Source organism: Miniopterus natalensis, chromosome 2 (assembly GCF_054644295.1).
Source record: "Miniopterus natalensis isolate mMinNat1 chromosome 2, mMinNat1.hap1, whole genome shotgun sequence".
In the NCBI taxonomy this organism is placed as follows: domain Eukaryota; kingdom Metazoa; phylum Chordata; class Mammalia; order Chiroptera; family Miniopteridae; genus Miniopterus; species Miniopterus natalensis.
Genome location: NC_142082.1, coordinates 174,621,031 through 174,648,191, shown reverse-complemented (window position 1 = coordinate 174,648,191; position 27,161 = coordinate 174,621,031). Strand labels below are relative to the sequence as shown.

The following is a 27,161-nucleotide window of genomic DNA, read 5'->3' as shown; positions in this document are numbered from 1 at the left end:
TGCTTTACATTGGTATTTGCTTAAATATGTTATCGATAAAATATTTTAGGAAATTCTTTGGAAAGAGTTTTTATACTTTCGCTTTTGAAATTACATAGGTAATTTCAAAACTCCTTTAACACAGCTATGATTTCTTAGAAATCAGTTCGTAATTGGGAATTCCTTCCAAGTGAGAAAGTAGTGATAACAGCCTGGCCGGGTGTGGCTCAGCGGTTGAGCACCAACCTAGGATCCAGGAGATCTCGGTTAGATTCCTGGTCAGGGCACATGCCCGGGTTGCGGGCTTGATCCCCAGTCGGGGGCATGCAGGAGGCAGCCGATCAATGACTCTCTCAACATTAAGGTTTCTATCTCTCTCTCTCCCTCTCCCTTCCTCTCTCTGAAATCAGTAAAGATATATATTTTTTTAAATAAAAATATATTACTAAGTCAGTGTGACACTGGCATAAAGAAAGACATATGAGATAAATGGAACAGAATCGAGAATCCAGAAATAAACCTTCATATTTATGGATAATTGATTTTCAACAAGGGTGCCAAGAAAATTCAATGGGGAAATAGTACTTTTTTCAACAGATGGTGCTGGAACCTGGGTATCCACATGTAAAAGAATGAAGATGGACCCCTTCCTTACATCATGCACAAAAATTAACTCCAAACTGATCATGTACCTAACTGTAAAGGCTATTCTTAGGAAAAAATATAGGAGTAAGTTTTTGGAAACGTGGGTTAAGCAAAGCCTTATTAGATACAACACCAAAAGCACTAGAGGGAAAAAAAAAGGTCATTGTATTTCATTAAAATGAAAAACTTTGTGCTTCAAAGGACACCATCAAGAAAGTGAAAAGACAACCCATAGAATGGGAGAAGATATTTGCAAATCATATTTGATAAGGAACTTATACCTAGAATGTATAAAGAACCCTTACAACTCAATGATAAAAAAAGATAAATAACCCAATTTAAAAACAGACAAAGGGTCTGAATAGACATTTCTCCGAAGAAAATATACAGATGGCCAATGATCTGAGCAGGGTTTAGGAAAACCAAGAGGAGATAATGTCCTTTCCTCGGGGTTAGCAAGAGCAGGAAACCGTTAGCACCCGTAGGTCTGCAGGAGCAAGGGGAGGGAACAGCCTCAGGACCTGCAGAGTAGCCGAATGGAGAGGGCTGTCCAGGCAGGACTGTGGCCTTTGGTAGAGGGGGGCCGCGAACTCACAGCTTCCAGCAGGAGAGGAACCAGGGTATAAATACCCCAACCCCGCTCTCTTCCCACCTTTGATCTCCTGCTGGGACCACCCCCACTGGCCAAACTCAAGAGCAGAGCTTGAATTGACTTCCACAGTTGGAAGAAAGTGGCAGAAACAGCTGAGCAGAGGCGAATGTGTGATTTAGGGAGTAGGAGGCACAGGTAAGATTTATGCTGTGGGCTCTGGACACGGGAAATCAAAATGAAAGGAAAGTTAAAGCGAGCACCAGGGCAGGAGCAGGGAACCAGATGTACTGCTGATTTAGATGCGATAAGGTGGCTCACTGAGCCCCAGGATGTCCTCTGAGGGGAAGAGCCACGGCCAGTTCATTCTGGAACAGATGGAACTGAAAAGCTGTTGCGCTGGCTTCCGACTCTTGAGGGGACACATAGTAAATATTAAGTTTGGAATCACAATGACTCAACTGCCACTGTAGCGGGAAAGCAGCCATAGATGGTACCTAAATGAACCCTGCGGCTGGGTTCCAATACAACTTTATTTATACACCCAGGCAGCGGGCCTGCGGGCCACAGTTGGCCAACCCCTGCCCTAGACACTTAAGGACTTTTTCATCATGTTACCGTCAGAAAGACTTTTGATGTCCCTGTTGGGATGGGCCTTTCCCCAGCTCTGGCTTCTGGTGGATAAACAACCTGGGCCTCTCACAGAGTGCCAGGAATGAACGCATCAGGGGTTCGGCCTTAACTCCTACGGATGTCTAAGAAAAGATGCGTGTGTAGCTGATCGACCACTCGTAAGGGATATGGGGCAGGAATTTCCAGCTCCAGCACCTTGAGTTCAGTATTTTCCTGAAAATAGGTTAAAGGAAGGTCTCCTTTCCATGCCAGGAACATGCCCTAGTCTGGTGAAATGAAGATTAAGCTTTGAAATCCTACAGACCGGAGTTCAAAACCTGTCACTCACTCGCTGTTTGGCCTTGAGGAGCGAGTTTTCTCACCTGTAAAATGAAGGTAATACTCACCTCACAGGTCTCGATGGCTCCTGTTATTACAAGGAGTAACAAAATATGTTCACACTTCCAGATTTTCTCTCTTGCTCTTTTCTACTGACTTCCTGAAGACTATTAAAGTTTGTTCCCAATCTACTGGCTTTTCATTTGGGTTCTCTAAATGCTCCTCCACCTGGCCAGGTGGTTCAGTTGGGCAGAGCGTCATCCCGATACGCCAAGGTTTTGGGTTCGATCTCCCGTCAGGGCACATACAAGAATCAACCAGTAAATGCATAAATAAGTGGAACAACAAAAACTGATGTTTCTCTCTCTCCCTCTCTCTCTCCCTCGTCCTTTCTCTCTCTAAATTCAATCAATCAATAACTTTATAAAAAATAAAAGCTCCTTAGGTATATCCAAAATAGATCCCAGACAAATTGCATATTGATCAGGAAGTACTCTTTGATTGCCAGCAATAAAAACTGAATTCAAACTCATGTAAGGGGGAAAAAAGATAGGTGGGGTGATGTATAGGATACTGGAGTAGTTCTTTTTTTAAAAAAAATATATCTTTATTGATTTCTGAGAGAGGAAAGGAGAGGGAGAGAGAGATAGAAACATCAATGATGAGAGAGTCATTGATCAAGCCCACAACCTGGGCATGTGCCCTGACCGGGAATCGAACCCTGATCGCCTGGATCCTAGATTGATGCTCAACCGCTAAGCCACGCCCGGCCGGGCTGGAGGAGTTCTGATCATCAAAGCGATACAACTCAGCCTCAGGAAAGTGGAACTAGGGAAATTCAGGAATTTCAGAGACTGAACTCAGATCTCTGTCTCTCTCTCTCCATTTCTTTTTCTATGTGAACTAGTATTTTCTGTCCTTCAAGGGAGGTGCCAGCTGAGAACTCTTGGTCGCATTGTGGCCTTACCACCTAAGAGGAAAGCTCTTGGCTTCTTCTTCCCCTAGATCTTTTAAAACCCCACGAAAGGGTCCTGTCTATCCTGACCTGGTTACATGCCCACTCAAGCTAAGCATTAGGGCTGTGGAGGTGAGGTCCTATGACCTGCTTAGCTTGTGTCAACTACCGAGGTCATAGGCTTGGCCCCACCCACTAGGACCCTGTGGTTGCGGCAGAGGAAGAACAATTGCCCCCAGAAGGGCAATGCTCCCTTAAGAGGGTGGAAAGGTTTGCTGGATAGCCGGGTGTGCACTATATTCACAGACAATGTTGGCTCTATTAATCATGTCAACATAAGCATTTTTCTACCTGCCTGCCATGAATACAGTGCTAAGATCCTTAGAGTGAGCTACAGGACAAACGTGGCCACCTGACTCCCGCCCTGCTGTTGGGGGCAGGGGGGCGGCTGTCAGAGGAGAGGGCCATGAACAGGACATCTGGAATCAGTTCCGTTTCAGGTATAATGCAGGGATTCCACCTAATAGTTTTCCAAGCGATCAGGCCAGACCTGTAAAAGTTTGATTCTGATGCCATAAAAGAATTTTTGCCAGCTGAAAAATTTAAAAATGAAAGTCCAGTTCACCGTGTCTCCCTCTTTGGACTCTCTTACTGTGTCTCTCACTCTCTGGGTACTTCCTTCCCCCTTTCTTTTCTCTCTCTCTCACACACACACATACTAGCCGGCCTCCCTAATTATAAGTGTTGCAATGATTTCTTTTGCATTGCCTATCTGTCACCTGGGGTGGTGGAGAGGTGGGTGTACTTGGCAGGGCAAAAGCATGTTTACAGTTGTGAGTACGAAAAACAGCTTATCCTTGCATGATTATTTTATTAATTATTGTAGTATTTTTCCATACGAACGACTGTGAGTCTCCTTTTGTCCTGCCCTGCGCGTATTAACTCAGGTTAACTTCCTCTTCGTGCTTACTACGTCTGGAACTGTGCTAAACACAGGATGCATTACTCAGGACCCAATTTCAAGGTCAAAACCAGCTAATACTAGCTTAGACAAGAGGGAGAACCGGACACTAGGGCTGTATGGAGACTCCTCTGTTTTCCCTCTCTGCCGCCCTCTCTGCGTGTTGGCTTTCTCCCCAGGGCTGGTGGCCAGGCAGGCAACAGCCACCAGGCAGGCCCCTCCCAGCCTCGACACCAGAGAGGGCCTGACGTTTGCTCTCCTTGGTGCCCAGTTTACAATCCTCGGTAAGGGTTTTTATTTGGGGTGGGTTGGAGACTGAACCAGTGCATCGTGAGCAAGGGAGTGTCCCGAACAGGGTCACTCACACATGCTTGTGCCTTCCCACAAAGCCAGGTTTATCGGGGAGACTTCGCCAATAAGCCAGTAGAGTCACTCACAGGCTACCCACAGAGAGCGGGAGCTTAGGTGATAGAAACGAGCAGAACCAGGTCTGGCGTGAAGTCCTGGTCACTGGCGGTGTCCACAGGCGGACAGGAGGGTATCAGCCTCAAGCCAGCCGGCTTCAGTGGCAGCATGTGACAGTGGAGTGGAAGCCCAGCAGGGCGCCGGGAGCGACCCGTGGCACAGCCAAGCTCCAGCATCGAATGGTCCAAGCTCAGAGTTCTTACAGCCCCAAAGGGGCGAAGGTCCCACTCATTTCGGTGTCCAGGTGGAGTCCTTATCCAAGCGTCCAGACTTACAGGTTTGGGCCCCTCCTTAGATGATCCCATCGCACCCCGTTCCCTCAGTCTTGACACAGCACTTGACATAACTGTCGTGGTTGACGGTGGCTCCACATTGGATTATCGAAGGTGTCCAGAAAGTCCGCTCTGCTCTTGCCCTATACACAGCATCAGTGGCTAAGTCTCAGATCTGTCTTCAGAGGTCAGGCAGGTCACAGAAATGTGAGGAATAGTCTGGTAGGAGCCAGGAGTTGGTGTGGTCAACAGCAAAGGAAAGAAGCCATCAACCCTCAGCTACTTCATTTCCGCCCTCCCCACTCCAAACCTCATGGGGGTGAAATAAAAATATGTGTGCTGCCTGGCCGGTGTTGCCCAGTGGTTGAGTGTCAACCTATGAGCCAGGAGGTAACAGATTCCCAGTCAGGGCACATACCCGGGTTGTGGGCCCGATCCCCAGCGGGGGGCATGCAGGAGGCAGCTGATCAATGACTCTCTCTCATCATTGATGTTTCTCTCCCTCCCTCTCCCTTCCTCTCTCTGAAATCAGTAAATAAATATTTAAAAAATATATATGTGTGCTGCCTCCAAACACCACACTGGCAGCATAGGAGTTTGTAACCTTTGAGCTAGAACTTCTCAAGAGTTTCTTAGCAATTCTGCAAATGAAGCTGTGACTTTGGTTATAGGTAAACAAAAATGGGAAGAGCTTTTCCAGATGAGGAAAACCCTATTTCAGAAGGATAATTGCCAAGTTGGCAGGGGCACTTGGCAAGGCATCCTTCACTTTACATTTCACAAAACTCAGCAACTTCTCAGAGTGAGGTCATAAAGGCCTTTTAAAAAAACGTTGCCACTCTGGGGTCAGAAAATTCAGTCTTGTAAATTCAGTCTTCATAATTCAGTACTTTATAATTTTGTATCCTTCGAAGTTGGATTGGGTTGTCATCAGACTCAATTAGTGTCAAGTCAAAGGCAAGCTGGAGGGTCTCTGACTCCGAGGGAGTGGCAGTTTAAGCGTCCTGGAGACAGGTTGGAGTGACCTCCACAGAGCTGGCAGTAACTTTGTCCAAGGGCTTGTTGGCGGTGAGGGTGAGGGTGAGGGATAGGAGTAGAAGGAGTCTGGGGGTTACTCATTCAATAATTTGATCATTCAGTGAATGTTCAGCTTTGAGCTGGGCACTGTTCTAGGGTGCAGTGACCAACAAGATAGGCATGGCCTGGCTCTTACAGAATCTACAACCAGAGGAGGTTGTGCTTCAGTGAACAAGATGCATGTAATTCTAAGGCTTGGGCTTGGAAGATGAGGGAAGGCTTCCTGGAGGGGGTGGTATCTAAGCAAAATTCTAAAGGATGTGTGCAAGGAAAATGGAAAGGGGTGAGGAGTCAGTGCCAAAACTTCCTAGATAGAATTGCCTGTTATGCAAACCAAGAATGCTCAGGGGCCAGCAAAGCAGGGGTATCAGAAAGTGAGGGGAGGCCCTGGCCTGGGTAGCTCAGTGGGTTAGAGTGTCGTCCCAATATGCCAAGGTTGTGGGTTCAATCCCCAGTCAGGGCACATACAAGAATCAACCAATGAGTGTGTAACTAAGTGGAACAACAAATCCCTCTCTCTCTGTCCCCTGCCTCTCTCTCTAAAATCAATACATAAAAATTTAAAAAAAGGGGGGGGGACTGGGTGAAAGTAGTTGAAGAGATTAGCCAAAAGACATATATGGCCCTGCCTGGCGTGGCTCAGCGGTTGAGTGTCGACCTAGGATCCAGGCGATCGGGGTTCGATTCCCGGTCAGGGCACATGCCCGGGTTGTGGGCTCGATCAATGACTCTCTCATCATTGATGTTTCTCTCTCTCTCCCCCTCTCCTTTCCTCTCTCTGAAATCAATAAAGATGTATTAAAAGAAGAAAAGAAAAAAAGAACATATATGCATAGCCCATGGACACAGACAGTAATATGGTCATGGCCAGAGGGGGGGGGGGCTGGGTGGAAGTAGGCAAAGGTGTGGGGGGGAAATGTGGAACATCTGTAATAGTGTCAACAATAAAAATAAAGCGAGACAGAGAGAAAGAGAGAGAGAGAGAGGCTGAACCAAAAAAAAAGAAGAAAAAAGAAAATGAGGGGAAACTTTTTTGGAAAATAATTTGAAATTGGAAAACATCTCCCAGTGCCCGTTTTGGAGAAAGCAGAACTTTGCGGGACCTCCATCCATGTATTTTGCAGTGAAGCATCCTTTTTATTTCGAATTACATACAGGAGACATGGCATCATAATTTTTTCAGGCCTTAGAGCCATTAAAAGCCCGCAGGAGCTGTCCTGGTCCCAGAGGTGGAGAGAGGTCTGTGACCTCCCATTTCCTCCCCCCCTGAGCTCAGCCTGCCTCCTCACACCTCCCTTACAGGGCCATTTCCTAAAGTCCCTATTAAAATTTACTGCCCTTTTATTCCTTCCCCAGGCACCTCTAATCCACAGCGACGATGGTGTTAATGATCACATTGCATATAAACTACTCCCATAACTGGGTAAACCAGATAGCCTTTAAACATGGCATGAGTCCACTGTAATAATGAAATATTAATAACTGTTACACTTCCCAAGTACTCACATTCATTCTTAATTTTTATTTCTTTTTCAGTTGTCCCCTTCTCAATAATTATATTGACAACAATAATGGCTGACACTTCTGGCTATTTTTCAATGTGCCAGGCCCCCTTCCGAGTTCTTTATGCTCACGAGGACAGGTGTCGCTTCGCAGGTAAGGAGATTGGGGCAAACAGAGATTGTGCAGCCTGTGGGCTCAAGTGTACTCAGCTGGTAGCAGACACCAGAATTTTATACCAAGCAGTCCAGCTCTAGAGCCCATCTCAAGTTGCCCAAGCCAGCCCAAGGGTAAATTTCATTTATTTACAATTCCTTTTGGGCACCAAACTGTTCTCCCTCTAAAATGTATTGCCAGTGTCCCCACCACTCTCCATCTCTGTCTCCAGCGCTGACACCGTACAAGAAACCGCCATTGCTGACACATCGTAGGTAGCTATTCAATAAAAATGGACTAGTTGGTTTCCTAGCTGAAACCAATAAGTGTGCATTGAGCACTTATTCTGTTTTGCAGAGAAAACTATGACTTTCAACATATTTACCTGCAGGTTTTTCTGTTAATTTTCATGTAAATCTAGACTTATAAAACTGGGGCTGTTATGTCTTTTTCGTAGCTTGCTGTTTTCTCAACATGTTCTAAACATCTTCCCAGGTTATTAAAAATTCTTTAAATTTTTAAAATAGCAACATAATATTCTATTTCATGACATACTTTATTCAACCATTTTCAAATTGTTAGACAATTAGATTGTATCATTTATCTATTGCTGTGTAATGGCTTAAAACAACAAATATTTATTATTTCATAGTTTCTATGGGGCAGGAATCTGGAAGCAGCTTTGGCTCAGGAGAGGGATCTTGTTGCTTTTTCAAGCTTATCAAGGATATTTTAGTCATTTTTTGTATTTTAACTCATCTAATCCATGGTGAAATGGTAATTAATATGTTTTAAATATTTTGATTAACACTTTATAATAACCTGCTTAAGCTTTAAATATGCTTATTAATTCGGTTTCTCTGGAGAAAGATGACACAGGCTTTGGTAATTTCAAGGTCATGTACATTATCAATTAAAATATAGTTTTCCAGTGCCTGATCATGCATTCATTTCATACATATCTATGGAGCGCTTACTCTGTGCCAGGCACTGTTCCAGGCACTGAGTAAACTAGTGGTGAACCCAAGATCTTTGCACACAAGAAGTTTATATTCTAATAAGGTGAAATATTAAAAATCCATTCATTCAACAAATATTTATTGAGTACCTACTCTGTGCTTGGAACACATTAGTGAACCCAACAAGCAAAAATCCTTGTCGTCATAGAGCTTACCTTCTGGTAGGAAGAGACAGACAATACACCATATACAAAATAAGTAAGAAAAGTCTGTGTTTGTTAGTCTTTTGTTAGAAGGTGATAAGTGTTATTGAAAAATAAAATAAAGCAGTTAAAGGAGAGTGGGGGTAGGGAGCTGAAATTGCAATTTTTAGATAAGTGATCAGAGTTGCCTCATTAAGAAATGAAAGGAGGGGAAGTGAGCTATGTGGGTATCTGAGGGAAGATTGTACTGGGCAATGGAATAGCTGATGCAAAGGGACTGAGGCAGGAGCATTCCTGCCAGAAATAAGGCCGAGGAGTAGGGTGTGCAAAGGAGCAAGCAGGAGGAGATTAAGTTAGATGGGTGTGGACAGGGGACACATCATAGGGTTTTGCCCAGTGAGGAGGCCGCCGTTCATATCTGAGAGGAACAAGTAAAAAGTGCGGGATATGTTTCTTGCTAAGCAAAGGACAGCTGCAATGTAAGGCAGAGTATCTCTGAACAAAGACACCTGTGGTCTTACATAGTGTTTTGGGAAGCATGGGGTTCAGAGATTAGCACTTTTAGAGGCTGGACTGTTTAGAGATGAGTTGGCCTCTAGCTAAGGAAGCCGCAGGATTATTAGAGTGCGGCAATTGCTGATTGGATAACTTTCCGAAGCAAAGGCCTGTCACTGGTTGGGAGTTTGTCATTGATGAAAATAGAATCAGGTGGTTACTTGTACTATGGCCAAAAAACAATTAGTTTTTTCCTTTGTTTAACTTGGAAGGATCACTCTGGCTGCTGGGTAGGCCAGGGCAGAAGCAGGGAGGTCAGTTAGGAGGTGAGAGGAGATGTGGCTTGAACCATGGTGGAAGTAGTGGGGCTAATATGAAGTGTTCCCACTTGGGATGCATTTATGTCAATAAAAAAAAAAAAATCAAGAAAATCCAATTAAGCTAAGCTATTGGGGTGAACATAACATTCGCCTTCACATAGGATGAAATGAGTGGATGACATTACAGAGTAACTGGGTGAGGCTTCCTTACAAGGAGGAGTGAGAGGAAGCCTCTTTGAAGAGGTGAGACCTCAAAGATGAAAAGGAGCCTGTTAAGACCTTAAGGTAAGAGGCTGGTGTGTGTGTGCGTGTGTGTGTGTGTGTGTGTGTGTGTGTGTGTGTGTGTAGAAGGTGGTAAGGTTAGGGGGAGGAGAGAAGGGAAGCGGAAGCTAGATCCTTCCAGGCCTTCAGTGCATAGAATGGATTGAGAAGAGAGGGGCAAGAGTCCAATGAAGACAGTGCTATAATAGACACTGTCATGGTAAGAATTCTGAAGCCTCATTAAAGTAATAAAGTAAAATCCAACTGAGAAGCCTTCCTTGTGCCAGAGACTGTTTTGCATTTGTTGATTTTTGACTCATAAGTAATGATATAAACTAAGGGGCAGCTGTGGTGTCCATACACCATACAGTCACCTGCCCTCTGTCCTCTGACTTGAATGCAAGGTCTAGATTAGCTATGTCTTTCCCAAGACTAAATTGTGACCCAGGTCGCTCTCGTTCACCATGTGTTTACGAAACATGGTTAACATTTATTGGGGCCTTCCTCAATGCAGGTATAAAAGGACAGGAGGTCAAGGCAGGAGGACCTGGGGTTCAGCTGCAGAGCTGGTGTCGTCTAGGTTCCCGGACTCGTCGGATGAACAGCTCCCAGCGGAACGACAGTGCTTCATTCACCTTTGTGACCCTGGGCTCCTAGCACAGTGCCTGTAAACAGCAGGAGCTGACTAACCTTTTTGTTGAATCCGAATTGAGCATGTAGATTAGATCAACAGTACTGAAATATTACATTAGCTCAGAGCAAACAGTTTGCATCTTTCGGTTCATCATCCAGTATATGGATTAGTCATGCTTCTCCTGATTCTACTACTTTTTTATAGTTCCTGCCTTTGAGCACATCATTTCACTCCTAAAACTCCACTTTATGGGTAATCATAGAGAAAGGGAGGAATGAAACACAGGCCAATTTTACTCGTATTTTTTCTTGCCTGTTTTTTGTCTTGTTTTTGTGTGTTTTTAAGCAAAAACAGTTTTTAAATGTTTGATGGAGATTAAAATTCATATCATATAAAGACCTTGAGGTAATGAGCCAAAAAAATTTTAGGGCTTCCTATGTGTATTTCCTTTATGTTAATTCCAAGCAAGCCTAAGAAGTAGCTAGCATTGCCCCCACTGTGGAGGTGAGGAGACTCTCACGCAGAGGCAACGCAGTTCGGCCTGGTCACCAGCCCTCCGAGGAGCTGGATTTCAAATCAGCTCGTCTGACTCCACAGTGGCGATGCTCCGTGCGTGCCGCTCTTGGAATAATTTGGACACTTTCATTTGTCTTTACTTCTTTATTTGCTCCGGAAATGTTAAAATATGCGGAGAAACAGTAGGAGCTCTATAAATAAAACATGCCTATGTATTTCTAAATGATTAAAGCTGGAAAGTTTCATGTGGCACAGTGCCACCTGGGTGAGTGGAAGGGAAGAGAGGGAGGGCGATTCCCGGCCCTTTGCAGAGACGCTGCCGCCTCCTGCAGCGAGCGGCTCGCGGCTCGTGGCTCGGCGCCCGCCGGTGACTCCCGCGGCCCCGGGAAGCCCGACCGGGCCCGGCTGCGCGGGGCAGAGGCCTGGCCCGGCTCCTGGCAGCCTCCATGGCATCTGGCTGGGAAAAGCCACGTGCCAGGGTGCAGCTCCTCCGGGGGAGCGGGGGAGATGCAACCTTGGAAGGTGGGGTGAAGGCTGGCTGGGCTGTATCTTTACATGAAACCCGAAAAAGGCGACCCCGGAGCTCGGTGCCCAAGTCAGAGGGCGCCGCCGCGCCTCTGGCAAAGTTAACGGGGGCGCCAGGAAAACGCGAGCTCCCGCGGGCGGCCCAGGAGGTGACCGCCATTCAAGTCCGCCCGGGGCTCGGGTGTCGCCCTGGCCCGCGGCTTCTGCCCTTGGTGTCCCCTTCTTAAAAATCGGGGCGCGGGCTGGCTGCGCCCGGGCCGGTGAGGCACCTCCACGTGGGAGAGGAGGGGGCGGGGAGAGGAGGGGGGGAGGCCCCGGGGGCGCCGCGGGGAGAAGGCCCGCAGGGGCCACGCCAGCGCCCGGGTCCTGCCCCCGGAAGCCCCGGGCCCGCACACAGACCGCCGGCCCCCGGCCCCGCACCCCGCGGCCCGCCCTCTGCGAGCCCGCGCGGGGCGGCGGCCGGGCGCACGCGGCGGGGCCGGGGCGGGGCCACGGAGGGCGGGCGCGCGGGAGGCGCGGAGGGAGGGTGCCGGGCGGAGGGAAGCGGCCCGCGGCGGAGGGAGGGGAGGCCGAGTGCTGGAAGCGGAGCTCCGCGCTGGGACTGGTTCCTTCGCAGCCATTTTCTGTCCAACCAAACAGCCGATTGGAGACGGGAGCCAACCAGGGCTGCATTGGAGGTTTGTGTCTCGCTTCGGCCAATGATCGCTCCTAAACCGACTCCACTTTAGCTCGAATGAAATGTCCGTCTCCTCCCGGCGCCGTCCCCGCCGCCAACGCCGCCGCGGCCGGGGGCACCTGCCTCCCTCCCGCCCGCCCGCCCCTGGGCCGGGGCCGGCGCGGCGCCTGCGAGGCCGCTCCCGCTGCGGGCCGGGCGGCGAGCGGGCCCGGGCGGCGGCGCGGCTCTTTGTGCGCCGGGCCGGGGAGCGCGGGCCGCGGGCCAGGCGCCTCCCGCTCGCCGCCGCCGAGCTCCGGGCCGGAGGCCGAGGAAGGGGCGCCGGGCCCGCGGCCCCCCTGTCGGCGGCGCCCCGCCGGCTCCATTTTGTGCGGGAGGCCGACCGCGGGGGGGCGGGGGACGCGGTTCGGACCCCGGCCCCGACCCTGCCCCCTCGGCCTGGCAGCCGCGCGGGGGTCCCCGGGGAGCGCCCCTCTCCCGCCCGCGAGGGCGCGGGGCGGGCCGCTTTGTCTGCCCCGGGCCCCGGCCCCGGGCCCCGCGGCGGGCGGCGGGCGTTGGGCGCGGGCCCGGGGCCTGGGCCGGGCGCGCCCGGGGGATGCGCGCCAGGAGCGCCCGCCCGCGCTGGCGGCCCCGACGTCGCCGGGCCGGGGGCCGCGGGCCGCCCCGCACCCTCGCGGGAGGAAGCGAGGCCCGGGAGGAAGGAGTGGATGTGGCCTCCCCGCAGCCTGGTTCGCGCGTAAAGAATGCGGCCACCTGGCGGCTCGCGGCCCCTGGACGCGCCCCGAAGGTGGGAAGGAGCCTCTCGGGTGGGACCGGGGTTCAGCCTGGGCCGGGGGTCGGGGGCTTGTGCTGGGCCTTAGGAGCGGTAGTCTCCGAGAACAAAGAATTACAGAGCGCCCCGAAGTCCTAATCGCCCCCAAAGTGCCATGGCAAGGTAATTGAAACAAGCTTAGGTAGTGTCCGGCCTTGAAAAAAGAACCAAACAGCCCCGCCAACCCTCTGGGACTGCACAGTTCCCCGGGTCACGCCACGCCCGCTGGGGTGTTTGGGGCACTCGGGATGCAAACTACTCAGCCACGGAAAGTGGTGAGGCAACCGGCCCATTAAGCGGCATTAATAAATAGGGGTTTTATTTGTAAAGCATTGAAAGTTTAACCAGAATTCCTTAAAAGGCAGTTCGGTTCTTTTCCGCGCTGCTCTTGTAGCTTAATTTAAGGAGTGTTATTGATGCAAAACGCTGGTTGCTGGTGCTGGAGAAGGGAGGGTGGAGGAAGGGTCTGTAGCTTTTCTTGGATACAATTTGCATTTCTTCAAACATTAAACGGATGTATGCATTCCCTTGAGCTTGCACATATATCATAACCTGCCTTTAAGAAAATATATACCATATGAGGTAATAGGGTTTTACTTTAACACACTGAATTTAAATACTCAATTATTTGGGTGAGTGAGTGTGGTGAGGTGTAGACCCATCCCCACCCCCAAGCAAAATGCACAAATATATATGGCTCTTGTATTTTATGCGTTGTGAGGATTTCCCCCCCCCCAAAGACAGCCTTTAAATAACACTTTTAGCTACAGGAAGGAATTTTCTGGGCACTTTTGGGGTTAGAAAGAGGACAGTATTTGAAAACAAATTAAAAATTGCTTTTACCATTATAGCAGACCATGCCAGCCTGTCTTTGCTGCCTCTACTCTTGTGATGGTTTTTTAAAAATTCAATTCAGTGGCTACAGTTTTTTCTGCTGTTTACTGGATTTCATGCTGGGATGCATATGATTATTTTGTCTTCCCTTAAATTAACACTGAAAGGATGTTTTTTGTTTTGACACCCCTCTTTTAATGGTTTCACTTGAAAGAAGGAAAAGAACAAATGAGAAATGGAGATTGTAACATTAGTAATTGATGCCGATTTATTAGCTATTTGCAGTGAGAATGAGGAGCAATTCAGATGCAATTTTAGTCCTGAATGGTAGTGCTTTAAAATTATAAGTAGAGATCTTAATTGATTGCGTTGTTGTTCTATGTATCTTCTTTCCAGTATGATCTGAGATATTTAATTTAAAAGCATTGTCTTCTGAGATAAATTTTTCTACCCTTTTGAGCTTTTGGACCCCTGAATCTCATTCTAAAACATTAAGAAAACCATCTCCCCAAATTAAGTTGATATTGTGTCTCGGGTGTTAATATTTTAAGTAGTTTCGATGTGTAATTTTTGGTCTCTTGCACGTTATATAATTTGGTGTGTTGTGATGACTGTGGTGAGCATGACTGGATTCGGGGTTATGTTGGGAAAGCAGTCCTCCCCCCACTGCCAGCAATAGAACCAACTTTTTAAAATTTGAGTTCTCCAAAACTTCCAATTTAACAAACATTTATTGGGGGGCCTGCTTTTTGCACTGTTTTACACCATGCACTCCATTGAATAAGAATTGTAGATAAAATTATATGTGCCTTTTAAAATTTTACAAAGAAAGCCTGTAGGCTATACATTTTTTCTAATACGTGTTTATCTTCTAGGTTGAAATTGGGCAAAGATTAGGTACCAGTTTAGACAAGTGTTCTTGAACGCCACTGACAACACGGTTCTGGCAGTATTTCATGACCGTAAGTATGTTTACCATTTTGGATGTTAATTAGATTTTTACATTAATTATCGGGAAACAAGATTATCACTGATTTTATATTGGAGATTCCTGATAGGATGAATGCCTTTCAAGTATAGACCAACAGTACCTGTCCTCATTCCCAGTGGGTCCTTCTTTTTAGTGACTTGTCACATAGTGTTTCCCATGCACCCCTAAGTGCTGTCAAAGCTACAGGATAAAAAACTTGTCCCAGCTCTGAAGAGGCTGTCTGTCTGATAGGACTTTAGTCAAATTGAATACTTGGAGGACAGTTATGTGCAGAATGGAAAATATGGGTTCTAAGGATAGTGCAAGTGTGGTAGGCCCAGGTAGTTGGGAATGTCTTTGCGGGAGCCTGTAGGCCTCCCAGGATGAATGGGGTTCGGGTAGGTGGGAGGGTGTCACCAAGTAAAAAGCCTGAAGATGAGTAACTTATGTTTAGGGAGGGAGAGTAGATCTGCATGGTCCAAGTGGGGGTTTCACAGGATAACCTAGTGAAGAGATACCACTTGGCCTGTCTGGACACTTAGTTCTGGATCTGCTACTGTATCTGTGACATCAGACATGTCACAACTTCCTTGAGCAGGGATTACCTCACTGCTCAACCAAAAGAACTGCATCTGGTGATCCCTGAGGAAGGCATGTTCTAGCACTAAGGTTTTTATCAGCCCTTAAGGCAGAGCAGAAAACAAACCTAGTTAGGGTAAGTGGAGGGTCCACTCTTTATGCCTGGACAGAATGATGAGAACTGTATTCGAAGGGACAGTAATCATGTAAGGTTTCATTTGTCGAGTTCTTGTTACTTATGCTCTTTGCTAAATGCTAAAAAGCACGATAATTTCACTTCTCATAGCAACCCCATTTTGAAAATGGGGAAGCTGAAGCACAAAGAGATGGTACGTAGAGACATAGAGCTAGTAAGCGGGAGCCCAGCTTCCAACCCAGGTGGTCTGTGCTAAGGGCCGGTGGTCCATCACTGCCTCCTGGCGAGATGCACCGGGAACCAGGTGCATTTCTTAGCCCGCTGACCATTAACTTCACATATTTTAGAGAACACTCTTTTCAACTAAATAATTAGAATAGTCACTAAAGTAATTTAATGGGATTTAACTACTCTTCATCCATATTTGCCAGTTCCCTTGAACCTAATGATTCATCATTTTACCCATTCTCGTGTCATTTCCCTACATGCTCTTCCCTCTTTGTTGTCTGCATGCACTGCAGTACTTTAGCTTCTCTGTTCTTATACCCATCCTGTAAGTGTCACCAGTGGACACACTGGTACCACTATACATTCATGGTCACCACCTTGAGCCAGGCTCTCTGCATTGCCCAACACTCGCACTCTTCCTTCCCATTCTCTGCAGCGGTGGCCGTCCTCTACCTGGCTGCAAGCATCCCAGCATTATCCTTGGTTCTTCCTCCAGCTCTGGCTCAGTCAGTTACCAAGTCTACTGATTTTACCTACTACTGAAATCTCTTCAGTCTCTCACTGTCTCGATCTCCAGGTACTGGGAGTGACCATCACCTTGCCTGAATTCCTGCCCTGACCAAGGCATTATGGTCCTTGCTCGTCTGCCCCCACTTTGTTCCCCCTTCAGTTCATTGTTATACTGGACTGTAGCCAGAGTCATCTTTTAAAAAAGGAACCTTATTTGCCCTCTTTGCTAGAACTCCTTCTGGATCTGCTCTTATCGAGAGGCACTCCTTGATCTAGCCCCTACTTAGCTCATTCTAATCCACCAGGACTGTATTTCCGTTTCCTTTGTCTGGAACATTCTTTGCCCATCTTTCCTTGCCTAACTGATGGCTATTTATCTTTCTGTCTCAGTTTAAATATTTATTTCCTAAGACAGCCTTCCTTGACTCCTCAGACTAGTGAGGTCATTTTCGGAATAAACTCCCAAAGCATATAACAAAACATCTGTGTGTTTTTTTTAGCACTAACAGCTAGTCTTCTGTAATTATTGAATAGCTCGCTGTAGCATTCAGTGAGCACTCCTGCTGTACAGTGCACTCTTTACATGGCAAGTTCTGTTCTTGTCATCCTTGCTCAAGGTCACGTGACCAGTAAGTAGTAGGAAATTCAAACCAGGTGACCCGGTTCCAGCACCTGTTCCTTGGGAGTACTGATGGGCCGTGCTCACCACCCCTTCCCCATGCCCCCAGTTTATGTAACATTCGTCTCCTCTGCAAGATGGGGACAGAGGCTTGTCTGTGTCGTTGACTGCTTCGCCACTAGCACATAGCACAGACCTGATAAGGACTGTGTCCACTTGGTAAATATTTATTGACTGGCTTACATGCAACCCATCATCTGTTTTGTAAATTTTATAGGATGTTTTAGAAAAAACCTTGGGATGTATGTAGCAAGTTTCCCCCCCTCATTCCCTATATATGGATAGCATATTGTAAGCATCAAAGATGAGGCTAATTTGTTGAATGGAAGATACTAAGTGCCTTGGAGATTCAGAGAAAGGAACACTAATTTTTGGCTTGCAGAGTGGAGTAAACACAAAAGATTTCAGGAGGATGGGGGAACACTGGGTTTAAAGTATGGAGCACAGATTTTTATGGTAGAAAGATAGAGGAGAGGAAGACAGAAGGTATGGTCAAAGGACAGAAAAGCTGAAACATGCGGAACCAAAGACACGGACAGCTAAGCAGATGATGGCGTGGCTCATCTTCAAAGGAGGGAGGGTGGTCTCTGATGTCTCCTGAGCACTCCACGTGCCAAATGCTGTCCTTAGCAGGTTTCTGTTTGTGTAATTCTGACAACTCTGAAATACTTTCAGAAGTATTTTTTAGAAGATTGAGGTTTACAGACTAATTCTGTTAATCCAAATGATGGTCTTGCTGCTAACTCCAGCATATAACAAGATAATGTGATTTAAACTTTCTGCTTTTAATCCTTTTTATGTTATATTTATAAATTAATCTCCCAGATCCTGGTTATTTGAACAGTGTCCTGCAGATAAGCTAATTTAAAAAGACTCATGGTATCCTGTGGACATTCATTTTGGAAAGAATTAGTTACTGGGTGTTTTTTTTCCCCCTCTCCCATTAAAAAAGATTTGTTTTCATTTGTATGTTCTAAAATAACCACTGGTCCTGTCTCCTGCACCTTGATCTTCCCGGGGGCATTGTAAAAATTAGTCAATTCACAGCTATTTTAATTGAACTCTCTTTTATGGCTTATAAAATCCATCATATTTATCTATTAAAGACTAACCTTCTAGTATCTTATTTGCATATTAGGATGAATATAGCATTTTATATTTGGGTAATGTTTCACATTCATTTATATTAGCTGTTTAAGATGGGGAAGGTGATATTGTTATTTCTATTTTATATAGAAATACATTCAACCAGTAGGGGTGCTTGTTTTTAGGGATTAGTAGGTAAGTCAGAGTCAGAGCCCACTGACTGTTTATCACTTCTTAGAGGCCCTGGCTGGGTAGCTCATTTGGTTAGAGCATCGTCCTGATACACCAAAGTTGTGGGTTTGATCCCCTGTCAGAGCACGTACAGGAATCAACCAATGAATGCATAAATAAGTGGAACAACAAATCTGTTTCTCTCTCTTTCCTTCCCCTCCTCTCTCTAAAATCAGTCAATCAATAAAATTTTTAAAAAAGAGTATCAGTAAATAGGTACCCTGTACTTTCACAGATTATTAAAGGTTGGTGAATTCTGTTCTCTACCCCCTTAAAACAACTATTAGAAATGTGTCTATCTACAATTAAATTAGATACCACAGTCAACAGATGTATCATCAAAGAAAAGCCATGTTATTGAATGAAGACTTGGAAACTAGCCTGTTATTTTAGTATTCGATAAAAATCCAACAGAGGTGGAAAAGAAGACATGTTCCACAAGGATTCAGATACTGCAATTAATAACATTAAGTTTGGGCTGGGTCCTGGGCCTTAATGAACATTTAGGATCAAATGTCTGTCTTTTTTTTAAATATGCTTTTATTGATTTCAGAGAGAGGAAGGGAGAGGGGGAGAGAGAGAGAGAAACATCAGTGATGAGAGAGTCACTGATTGGCTTCCTCCTGCACGCCTCCTACTTGGGATCGAGCCTGAAACCCGGGCATGTGCCCTGTCTGTCAATCAAACTGTGTCCTCCTGGTTCCTAGGTCGCCGCTCAACCACTGAGCCACAGCGGCCAGGATCAAGTGTCTCTTGATTTGTCCTGGAAGTAGTATAAATTACACTTAAATTTTGCTACAGTTTATTCAGATAATGCATTAAAAATTTTCTACCCACAACTAGCCATTCCCTTGTTTTGTTTCTCTTTTTTCCCCCCCCAGTATTATCTGCAAAGCAGAAAGATTTCCAGGATTTGCCGTGTTGGTGAAATGGAATGTAGCCAGTTTAAATCTAATGGTTCTGTTTTGTTTTGTTTTTCCCCCTCAGATTTTCCCTCTTAGAATTCTTTTAGCTCTGAGCAAAATTAATTAAGCAGGCATCTTCAAATAGTCATTTTTCTGTGGTTATACCTTTCCTATCCTTATATGCAGGTCTCCAGTCTCCTTGGGATTCCTCCTTCCCTCTCTTCCTTCCTCTCTCCCTACCCCCTTTCTTTTCTTCCTCCCTCCTTCCCTTCCTTCGTTCCTTTCTCTTTTTAAAAAAAGAATAAAAAGTTTGAGGGTAGGGGAAAGAGAAAACTAACCTTTGGCTAGAATTAGAGGTTGATGGGCTCATTCAAAATGTGGGTGTACCTTTGGTTACATGGGTACAGGTTGTGCAAGGAATCCGTACACTTCTTGTCCCAAACAACAGTTTGAACCAAGACATTGTCTATTGTGGAATGTCTGTGAGACCACGAAGAAAGTTTGCAGCAGGAACAGAAGGGTTTCCGGGGAATATTAGGCTTTAGCAGGAGAGCTGAAAGTGACTCATATAGGTGACTTTCAGGAGACTACTAATTTTGGTTCTGCTTGTTGGTCCAGGGATAAGTTAGGTTGTAAATCAGCGTTGCCTGTACTGTGTTTGAGGATTGTGCAGTTGAAAAGAAAGAGGTGGGTGATTTAGATCCATTTTCTTATTTTTGTTTCCTTGTTGGTCTTATGTTTATTACTTATAGAGGATGGTAGGGTACTCGGATAGTTGGCAAATTATCAAAAGGTTTCCAAATCAAGAAATATAAATGTTTTCTTTTAGTAAGCTTAAGCTATGAAAAATGTAATGGACCCATCCTGGGACATTTCATGAGCACTGAATCTGTTATGTTATTTTAGACAAGTTTTATTGAAGAATATTGAAAAGCTTTTTTCTCGTAGATGGATGGTGACAGTTCTACAACAGACGCTTCTCAGCTAGGAATTTCTGCAGACTACATTGGAGGAAGTCACTATGTTATACAGCCGCATGATGGTAAGACAGCCACAGTTAGAACAAAGTCGCAAGTAGAAACAAAATAGGAAGTGAAAACTTTATTAATATAATGTTCTAGGTTACTTTTGTCTTTACAGGAAAATTAGCAATCTTGCATCACCGATCAGTGAAAGTCTAAAATGTGTACCGTGCTACTTTAATTAGCAATAGTCTTCAAACAGTGATGAGACCTAGAAAAGAATTCTATAAAAGTATGCCTTTTTAAAGTTTCTTTAAAAATTTGTTGCTGATTTCCTATTTGAGAATTAAATATGGAAAATTCTTACTCAGTTGATACAGTAAATGGGATAGTTCTTTAGCAGGTGAGTTGCTAGCTATTATTTCTAGTACTTATGAACAGATTTATTTTTATTTTTTATTCAATATTAAGTTTGAGCTATGCAGTATTATGTTGGCCTGTCAGAAATAATTTAGCTTTGTGGCATTCTAATTTGTAAGATTAAAAATGTTAAGATACATTTTTGTAGGAAGCAATTAGAGGAGGGCAATTAGTTACTTCATCCTAAAACATACTCAAACAAGTTAATTTTGATAGCATCATTTTAAACACATACAAATATATATTGAATCAGCTTGAGTGCCTTCCCTATTTAATTCATGGAATGGGGAAGTTTCCTTACAAGATAATGCACTTAATCATAAAGGATATTATTGGTATTGTGAAAGCTTCCATTATATCCAAATCTACATAATTTGAAAATTCACTTTTTGTAAGAACATTGGATCACTGCTATAGCTTTGTTCAAAAACTATTCTACATTAGTAATAATACAATTGGGTCAGTAATATTCAAATCCAGTTTTTCCTTTCTATATAAAGTTGGCTTTGGATAAACATGCAAGCTCTTAACCTAGCAATATTCAAGGAGTCATCATAGGTCAAGGTCTATAAGTTTTATAGCTCAGTCATGGGACATATTTATGAGCAGTTGCTCTGTGAAAGGTGCTACCAGGTGCTAGGAAGGACACAAAGCCCATCCCTGGTCTCTAGTGGAAAAAATCTAATAGAGGGAATCAGAAATGAAAAGAATTGTATAATGTGTCAGAAAAGATGCAGAGGCACTTGTGGTATTTTGTGAAAGGACAGCTCACTTCTGAAGTGCTGTGGGCCGGTACTGAGCCGTTTGGCGAATGGGCAGATAGGATCTGAGTAGGCAGAGTCGAAGACCAAAGTGTTCTAGACAGTGGGTTTGAAATCAACAAGTAGGCTGAGTTCCGGCCCTAGGAAGGTGCTGAAAAGAACACTATCCTGATCCCTAAAAGGGGAGGAAATGAGCCAGAGTGGTTCTCATCCTAGATCGCTATAGACAGTCTTTCTTCTCTACCTTGAACTAGAAATTATGAGAAGCCTTAAACTAAATTATTTTTATTTCGTTAGATACTGAGGACAGCATGAATGATCACGAAGACACAAATGGTTCAAAAGAAAGTTTCAGAGAACAAGATATATACCTTCCAATTGCAAATGTGGCGAGGATCATGAAAAATGCCATCCCGCAGACGGGAAAGGTAACACGGAGAAGCCTAACTAGGTTTCCTAGGGGCCGGGGGGATGTAAAACTACGTGAACACATAGTTCATGACTACAGTTAGCCATTGATTTCAGTCCTTCAGCAAATCAAATATTTCTTTCAATTTTAATACTTAGTTGCTGAAGAATGTTCCATTTTCAATTCTGTAATGTTCCTAGAATGCACCCCTCCCCCACCTATTAGAAGCAGATAAAATACAAGAATCTTTGAAAAAATAGGAGCATTGTCAGAACTATCAGGTTTGGGCATATGATGTTGTAACTTCTATAATGTTGCAGCAAAAGTGGGTCATATTGGACTGATAATGGATGTTTTTCTTTAAAAAAATCCTTTTATTTGGAAACAACTATTTTTTACAAAGTTGTAGATATTAACATACATTTAAATCAAACTGGTTTTTCTAAGTAGTTTTGTTAGAACCAACTTTAAAAACACATGGTCACTATACTCATCACTTGGTCTTAAGTAAAATTCACACATTTTATATTGCATAATAAACTTCCATCATTTTGTAGTTTATAAAGTACAGATGAAAGTAATAAAGCTTATAAATATATTACTAAAATACATCACTCAGCCTAGAAGTTCCAGTTTGAGAGGTCCTCTTTATGTTTTAAAGGAAAAAAGCACAACTGCTGATTATTGCTGAAATAGGCTAGGCCTGCTCTGTTCAGTCCCATAGCCACTGGTCACAAATGGTTATTGAGCACTTGAAATGTTATTGAGCAAACTGAGATGCGCTTATAAATGTAAAACATACACTAGATTTTAAAGATTTGTGTGAAGAAAAGAATGAAAATATCTCAATTTTTAAATTGATCCTGTATTTAAATATTTTAGGTTTATTGGGTTAAATAAAACAAAATTAACTTACCTGTTTCTTTTAACGTGGCTACTAGACAGTCTAATGTTATATATATAGCTCGCATTATATTCTCTTGCTTGACGCATTTATGTGACTCTTGTTTACTTTTCTCCAGGATGTAATACAGGCATGGAGAGGAAAGACAGTATGTTTCAGCAGGGATTTTGAGTGTCATTCCTGTTAGAAGTGGCTTTGGAATTGCATGATTTAGTCCATTAGAGTTTTACTTTCAAACCCCAGACCCTTAAAATAAGAATTGTTTTTATGAGGTGCTTCTTTAGGTAGGCTTTTTAGTAAACTCAAAACCTATACCTGGCACTTCGTATCTGCCGTAGGAAAAATGTCACCAGATGTCATTATTTCACTGCCTTGTAAGCCTTGTGTGAATTCAGTGTTTGTTTTTTAAATGCTGGTGTCCTCATTTGTGGAAATGGTAGAGCAGAGAACTGGTACCTAAGTCTGAAGCCCACAGTATACTAACTACACACACACAACCTGATTGATTTTCTTGGGACACTTGGGTCAGTAAGAGTTTTCATCGTGGGGTGGTAGGGACTTCCGGTGGTTGCTTTTATATCTAAATTATATCTGTTTTTTGTGAATGGTTGTCAAGTCATCTCTCACTGGTGTTTGAGTTTTTAATTCTCACTCTGAGGGTTGCGATTTTAATAGCACACATTGTGTTAATGTTATTACCATATATTTCAAAGATTACAGGTTAACAGTAATAAACTGAAGTTTGTATTCTTCTGAATGGCCTTTCACTTTTGCAGGTTGTTAGGAAGGTGATGATTATAGTCCCTGCAAATTTACCAATGATTTTTTTCTTCAGATTGCAAAAGATGCCAAAGAATGTGTTCAGGAATGTGTGAGTGAGTTCATCAGCTTTATAACATCTGAGGCCAGCGAAAGATGCCATCAGGAGAAACGGAAGACAATCAATGGGGAAGATATTCTCTTTGCCATGTCTACCTTAGGCTTTGACAGTTATGTAGAACCCCTAAAATTGTACCTTCAGAAGTTCAGAGAGGTAAGTAAAATGTCTTCCATCATGCTTTTAAGAAAATAAGACACACTATTCACCAACTTTTAAAATGTACCATTTGTTTAAAAATTCATTTTATAGCAAATTACATAGTATTTTTCAGACATGTGTAATCATTATGTTACTGTACTTAAATAGTAAGTCCTCTCTTTCCTCTGTTTATTAGTAATGACAGCATAGTTACGTAATGATTAAGAATGTGGACTCTGGAGGGCAAATCCCAGCTCCACCACATGTGAACTCTGTGACCCTGGGCAGATTATTTCAGTACTTTAGGCCTGGTTTCCTGGTCTGTAAAGTGAGGCTAGTAATAGTTCCTGCCTCGCAGCATTCTTGAGCGGACTCGGAGGCTAGTAATAGTTCCTGCCTCGCAGCATTCTTGAGCAGACTCGGTAGAACAGTCCATGTACTGCACTGAGCTGGACGTATGGTGAATGCTCAGTAATGACGGTGTGAGCTGTTATTGTTATCAATTTAACAGGGAGCATCTCAAAGCTTGGGCCTTTTAGATGAGAAAAATGGGGAATTATAACTATATTCCTCCTTGGTTTATCTTTGCCTGTGAATTTTGTGAAAATGAGTTAAGATCAGTGTGTTTATTTCCACACTGCAGCTTGGGCGTAAGAGTCACATTGCTTTCAGAATATTCTCTTCGTATCTTTCGCTGTTAGGTACCATTAGTGGTTTGTGTGGGATGATTAAAGTAGGAGGAGAACATGCAGGTTCTTCACAGCATTTTCCAGATCGTTAGCACCATCCCCCTTAGAGTGGATGGGGACTTGGAGGTCTTTGGTCCAAACTGTAATTTTGATTTAGAAATTTTAAATTCCATCCAGCTTAGGAAAATCAAGACCCGGGAAGGCAAATGAATCCTTGTCCCTCCTATCTTAGCTCTTTATTGTTTAAAAAAAAAAAAAATTGCCTGGCCGGGCATGGCTCAGTGGTTGAGCATCGACCTAGGTCCAGGTGACCGGGGCTCGATTCCTGGTCAGGGCACATGCCCGGGTTGTGGGCTCCGTCCCCAGTCGGGGGCATGCTGGAGGCAGCCCGTCAATGACTCTCTCAACATTGATGTTTCTCTGTCTCTCTTCCTCTCCTTTCTTCTCTATGAAATCAATAAAGATATATTAAAAAATAAATTTAAAAAATTAAACTTTAAACTTGCTGTTATAGTACTGCCCAGTTGGCTGAGAGCTCTACATATCATTGATAACTTGGATTATTTGTAGTAGATTCATAAGCTGAATATTTAGTATTTTACAGACTATTTCATTTTTAAGTAGTGTTCTATTTTCCTTTTGATGTAGTGTGGAATTAGAATAATTTCTTTATTTTTACCCATAAATATTTTGGATTTTCAAGGTCATTATTAAGATTGTCTTGTGATGATTACTGCTTGTATAAAAAGTTAGCATTTTGAAGGACCTCTTCATATGTAATTAACCAGAAGTGTTAATAAATACTCTGTGTAGTGTTTGTAAAAATAGGACCTCCCAATTTTAGGAAACAAGCAAGCACTGTCGATTAGAGAACAGTTTCCTTTGAATAGCAGTGATTACATTTTGGTTCTCCTTCCCCAGGCGATGAAAGGAGAGAAGGGAATTGGTGGAGCGGTGACAGCTACGGATGGACTAGGTGAAGAGCTGACAGAGGAGGCCTTCAGTAAGCAGCGTGGTGATGCGTTTGTGCAGTGTCTGTCGCGGCCCTTGAGGAACAGCGGCACCGTTTAGACAGCACAGTCCTGAATAGCTCTTAGTTCATGCCCGTGTATTTGAAGTCAGTGAGGGATAAGGGATCATTTGAATTCTGCAGACATTATCATCTTTCACCAATACTTCTGACCAGTTGCCATAGCCCCTACTTTTTGGTTTAAGGTTCACATGGGATAGGAATGCTGAAAACTGTAGTTTGCAATATAAAAATCTTGTGATTTAAATAAATTTGAACTGGTTTACCTTTTTTAAATTGAGTATCATATTGACATATGGTGATTTTATTTCTCATAGAAATTTCATATGTATATGTTTTTATTTCTCATATGTAAAATATATGCTGCTTAGTTATGTGTTGCCTCCAGCCAGCAGTCATGGTGTAGGTCTGCCATGAATCAGAAACTCATTTCTGCAGATTTGTACACATGAGAAGTTAGCTAAAGTACACTTCAGAGACGTGAAGATTCAGAAAATCAAAAATGCTATAGAAGAAATGTGCTTTTTAGGGAGCTCTTTTTAAAAAGGAAGATTTGGAGGGTAGGATTTGGCCTAAGATTATATTGATAAGCAACAGAATTGTAATGAGACATTAATGGCACAAGTTTATGGTTCAGGCCAAGAAAGAAGATGCAGTTCTTTTCTCACTTTAACTTTTTTTTGTCTTTTAGCTAACCAGTTACCAGCTGGCTTAATAACTGCAGATGGTCAACAGCAAAATGTTATGGTTTATACAACATCATATCAACAGGTAGAGTACCTTCTTTGTATTTTAAATTATTTTAAAAATTGATTACATTCATTGATTTTGATCACAGGTACTTAATTTCAACACATTATTATTATTGACCTGATTTTATAAAAAAGGCTAAGTATTATTTTCTCAAAATATATAATTGTTTGGTACTCTCTTAATGGTTAAAAATATATATACACGCATTCATATTTATATAGATTTCAGAAAGACACACAAGAAATTAATAAAGTAGCTCCCTTGGGTAGAGAGAGTGGAGAGTTGGGGTGAGCAGCAGACTTATTTTTCACCTATTTTTTTTGTGTTTTTATTCTTCAAATGTTTATAATATGCATGTTATTTTTAAACTAATTTTTCTTTCTTGTCAATTTAAATTTTCTAATCTTAGATTTCTGGTGTTCAACAAATTCAGTTTTCATGATCTGAAGAAATGATGGAATGAGGAGTAGAGAGAAGCAAGTCTGTAGGATTCTGAAGCAGAGACATGAGGAAGACAGGACTGGGAAAAGATGTCTCTCTGTATATTAAATAGCTGTAATGTAGCTTCCTGATGCTTGACTAATTGAGGTGTTAATTCTGACTTGAGGATCTTTTTCATGAATGATTTTAAAGAAAAATTTGGATTTTAAAGGTATTAAAATATTTTTGTTTTGTACGAGAGTTTGTTGCTCTGTATGACTCCTGTATGCATTGTATATTGCAATTTATTACTGTCAGAGATTTGTAGACAGTTTCTTATTTTCATATTGAATCATGTTACTTTTGTAATTCAAGTAAGCAGCTGGGTTAATTCATGATGTTTGCCCTTTTAATAAAATATAAGGGTAGAGTTCATTTTGAATGCAAGTTGCCTTTATTATAAATTTGAGTTTGTCTTGGTTATATATCTTGCATGAGAACCTAGCTAGATTTTTAGCATTTGCCATATTTATTAAAAATAATTTTTTGTAAAACATTCATAGCTTAAGCAGCACCATTTTTTAAAAATGTAATTACAAACTTGAGTGTGAATGCAGAAGCAAATATTGTCTGCCCCATTAACCTTGGTGCCCATCAACAGTGTTTACACTGTTCATTGTGCCTGTTAAG

The 27,161-nt window shown here is 43.5% G+C and overlaps 1 protein-coding gene across 2 annotated transcripts; it reads left to right on the top strand.

Annotated features, from left to right (window-relative positions):
* Positions 1-12,051: 12,051 nt before the first annotated feature.
* On the top strand, positions 12,052-26,906 carry NFYB (nuclear transcription factor Y subunit beta). 2 transcript variants are annotated; one of them, XM_087814865.1, is made up of 8 exons: positions 12,052-12,140; positions 14,657-14,743; positions 20,054-20,147; positions 21,546-21,676; positions 23,397-23,594; positions 25,190-25,271; positions 25,990-26,069; positions 26,461-26,906. In XM_087814865.1, the coding sequence occupies exons 2-8, from the start codon at positions 14,738-14,740 to the stop codon at positions 26,491-26,493; spliced, it is 624 nt and encodes a 207-aa protein (XP_087670991.1). In that variant the 5' UTR covers positions 12,052-12,140; positions 14,657-14,737; the 3' UTR covers positions 26,494-26,906. The 2 variants fall into 2 exon arrangements, with proteins under 2 accessions (XP_087670991.1, XP_016078714.1); XM_016223228.2 differs by lacking the exon at positions 12,052-12,140 and adding an exon at positions 12,981-13,070.
* The last annotated feature ends 255 nt before the right edge of the window (positions 26,907-27,161 follow it).

Excerpts from the sequence above, each read along its gene's own strand:
- NFYB (XM_087814865.1), top strand. Across the intron at positions 21,677-23,396 it reads CCATCCCGCAGACGGGAAAG|ATTGCAAAAGATGCCAAAGA; the intron begins GTAACACGGAGA and ends TTTTTTCTTCAG. Across the intron at positions 23,595-25,189 it reads ACCTTCAGAAGTTCAGAGAG|GCGATGAAAGGAGAGAAGGG; the intron begins GTAAGTAAAATG and ends CTCCTTCCCCAG.